At 38.4% G+C, this 3,786-nt stretch overlaps 1 protein-coding gene across 1 annotated transcript; it reads left to right on the top strand.

Annotated features, from left to right (window-relative positions):
* The first annotated feature begins 764 nt into the window (after window positions 1–764).
* LOC105053617 (kiwellin-1-like) lies at window positions 765–1,710 on the top strand. Its single transcript, XM_010934863.3, has one exon. It carries the CDS (start codon window positions 902–904, stop codon window positions 1,493–1,495), a length of 594 nt encoding a protein of 197 aa, XP_010933165.1. The 5' UTR covers window positions 765–901; the 3' UTR covers window positions 1,496–1,710.
* Window positions 1,711–3,786: the final 2,076 nt, after the last annotated feature.

Consider the following 3,786-nt stretch of genomic DNA (forward strand, 5'->3'; position numbering starts at 1 on the left):
CTAATTGCAACATCCACTTGAGAGAGGTCATATTCGATCTACTCTTTATCAATATGTATAGCAGCTGTTATCAACTCCAAATTGGCCATCCCCATTGAGTTCGGATTCTCCATGGTGCACGATTTGGGCCACAAAAAGCATACAGCCGTAGATGGCGGCCGCATCATTCAATCATGGAGACAAACGGCTACCAAATAAAGCAAGTGTTGGGTGCTATACGGCATACTTATATGCCATACACCATACTCTATTTAATATCCATGTATCTTCATGATCACATGGTAGCCATCCGGAACTGCATGCCGCTTTTAGCAGTGCAAAATAATGCTCCTAGGTACTGCATCCATCCTTTGTTAATGCTATGTTATCCGGATAAAATATAGTTAATTATATTTTAATTATCGTACAGTCAACTATTGTTAACAGCATAAAATAAATAATAAATAATATTATTTTCAAAATAAATTAAAATATAAAAATTATTTTATATTTATTTTTATATTTAATAAATATTTATATAAAATTTAAATTATAATTTAGAGGTTCACATAGATTCGGATCCCAATGATACTGTTGGGTTCCGTCTAGGTTAGATCCAAATTTAGTACACCTAGACGAGGTCTAACAATTGAAAGGGATTCGATTTTAGCAAGGCCGGCAATGGCGAGCATTAATTGTGCCGTGTAAGACCGGCCAACCTTGAAGTCAGTGTCACTTTCATGAAATGATCCATTGGGAACACAAGCTCTGGCTTCCCATGGGCTCGTCTTCACTTCTACGCGGTATAGTTTTCTTTCCTCTTGGAAGAACTTGCAAACTGCGGAGTTACTGGGCCTCAAGTTGTTCCACTACTCTTCTGGCATTGCATCTACATAAGCAACCACCACACATCCTTGAGGACATGGTGAGCTGTATACCTGCTTTACTTCTAGCACTACTGCTGGCAAGTTCCCGTCTTGGCACCTGCTTTCGCTTCACCTCCCATGCTGAAACATGCAGTCCTAGTGGCGAGCTTGTAGGCAAGGCTGGCAACTGCAACACCGAGAACAACTCCGAGTGTTGCCGGGCTGGACAGAACTACACTCAATACCATTGCTCGCCGACGGTGACCGGAGCCACCCGTGCAACGTTGAACATCAACAGCTTCGAAGAAGGTGGGGATGGTGGTGGACCTTCAGAGTGCGACGGTATGTATCACAACGATTCTGAGAGCGTGGTGGCCCTCTCAACTGGATGGTACAATCAAGGTAGCCGATGCGGGAAATACATCACGATCAACGCAAATGGCAACGCTGTGCTGGCTAAAGTTGTGGATGAGTGCGATTCTGTAAATGGTTGTGACGCCGAGCACAACTTTGAGCCACCATGTCATAACAATATAGTTGCTGCATCACAGGCAGTGTGGAAGGCTCTCAAGATCCCTGATTCGCAGATTGGGGAGTATGAGATTACTTGGTCTGATGCAATATTATCAGTACTGACGATCTCGTATTAGAATTGCCTATGCTATGCAACTACAATAAATTCCAAAGTCTCTGACTTTGTTTGCCCTATATATATGTTAAATCAATCATATCGATATGTAATTGAAGGACTATAGTTGCCTATAGTCTTGTTTGCTTTCAAAGTTCTCTAATTGCATGTTAGGTACTATACTAAGGTTTGGATTGTATCTTTCATGCAAAAAATGATTGATCCTTTTTTGCAACACTAGCCATTTTCTTACACAGATTTTAAAGCACTCTAATCTCTTTCTTTTATCTGCCCGCACAGATCTTGAAGCGGACATTTGGCAGTCCAATGGTAAACATCACAAAAGAAGGGGAGTCACTCTTTCCTGGGAAAGATACATACAACCAGAACCCATGTATAATGTCATCTTCTAGTCTTCGTTCATTTGCTTCATCTTTGGTTATTATTATTGCTTCCTTGTCCAATCAAATACAAATCCCACGATCCTCTCCGGTGCCACAAAAGATTTAACCACCCAGTTATTATTATTACTAGAGGTTGACAAAAGATTTAACCACCCAGCAATCACCACAAAAGATTTAGCCACAGAGATATTTTAAACTATCTCTTGACAAGGGAGGTTGAAGCACCCAGTTATTATTATTATTGGAGGTTAATATTTACAAAGTATATAACATGGAGATTAAGAACTTCCCTATTGTCTTCTCTAGGAGCTGAGGTTTGCTTATGGCCTCGAGAATAGGTTAGGGGAAGGAAGTAATTAGCGCTTGAGCTGGGTGCTGAAGCTTTGCAACATGAGAGAGCGTTTGTTAGACGTTTGCGATTGTTTGGTCACGTGATATCATCCGGAGTTAGCATCCCAAGGAGTTGTTGCACTGATATTTGATATCTTTCCGAGTGGTATGATGTCCAACTACAAAGAAGGAATAAGTATTGCTGCATGACTTTTTCCGGTGAAGTAGCTTCTGATCTGAAGGCTTGATTATTTCTTTCTTTCTAAAGAGCCCAGCACTACACCATGGACAGAAGGCAGTCCCAATTAAAAACTTTCGCCTTCTTTAGGAGGGGCAATTTCCAGTTGCAAGGAGCGAATTGGGATAGGATGCCTCCATGGCTGAACAAGTTGCAGGAATTTTTAACTAAGAATCCACCACTTCCATTTAGGTTTGTCTAGGCCGTTGTTGTGAGCGATCATGTTGAGTATTGGCTGAAGAAGTTCTTCCATTCCTCTGAATGAGAGGTGTGCCATAAATAGTGTTAAGAAAAGTGGATTTCATGAGCTTGGAAATCCCTCTTCAAAATAGTGGAACACAAAATTCATGCAAAGCTCAAGATCACACTAAAAATAGAAGAAGAACAATCAGAATTGGGGGCAAGAAAAAGAATTCTATTATATTACAAGTGGAGCTCTCTCTACAGCAATCCTCTTTATGTACTCTATTTTTCATTGACCTCTCATCCCCATATTTATAATTACATAAGAAAACTTAAGAACCCAATCTTAATAAATATAAAAGTGACTTTTAGAACTCCTTACTATTTAATGTAACACTTGGAACACCAAAACATGACCCTTAAGACTTTTATACGACTCTTTCACTACGCATGACTCTTTGATTATACACTTGTCTCTTTGACTTCTATTTTAAATATTAAATAGTAAACTATATTTTTTCTAAAAATGTACTTTGTAAATAAATTCAACACTCCCTCCTAAAGTATATTTTTGGAGATGAGTCCTAACATGGCCCGAAAATGCTTGAATGATTCTTTAGAGAGAGACTTGGTGAAGATATTGGCAATGTTCTCCTTGCTTCTCACTTCCATGAGCTCAATGATACTTTAAAGCACCTTTTTATAGATAAAATGATGTTCAACCTCAATGTGCTTAGTTCTTGCATAACAAATCAGATTTGTAGCTAGCTTAAGTGTACTTTGGTTATTATCATGGATAACAGTAGATTTATATATAAAAAAATAAACATCCTTAATTCACCAATAGTCCTAACCAAATATATTCTTAAGCAGCAAGAGAAGATGGTTTATACTCCGCTTCAATAGTAGATAAAGAAATATAATCTTATTTCTTGCTACACTAAGAAATACTAGTTGAACCATAAAAGAAATCATATCTGGAACTAGATTTGAGGTTATCTAAATCACCACCAAAGTCAGCATCCATATATCCATATAAAACAAACCAAAAATTCTTCCTAAACAAAAAGCCCAAATGAAGCACAGAATTTATATATTTTAAGACTACTTTTTTGCCACATCAAGATGTGACTTCCTTAGAGCTTGCATAAAGCGACC

This window comes from Elaeis guineensis, chromosome 11, assembly GCF_000442705.2.
Source record: "Elaeis guineensis isolate ETL-2024a chromosome 11, EG11, whole genome shotgun sequence".
Classification (NCBI taxonomy): domain Eukaryota; kingdom Viridiplantae; phylum Streptophyta; class Magnoliopsida; order Arecales; family Arecaceae; genus Elaeis; species Elaeis guineensis.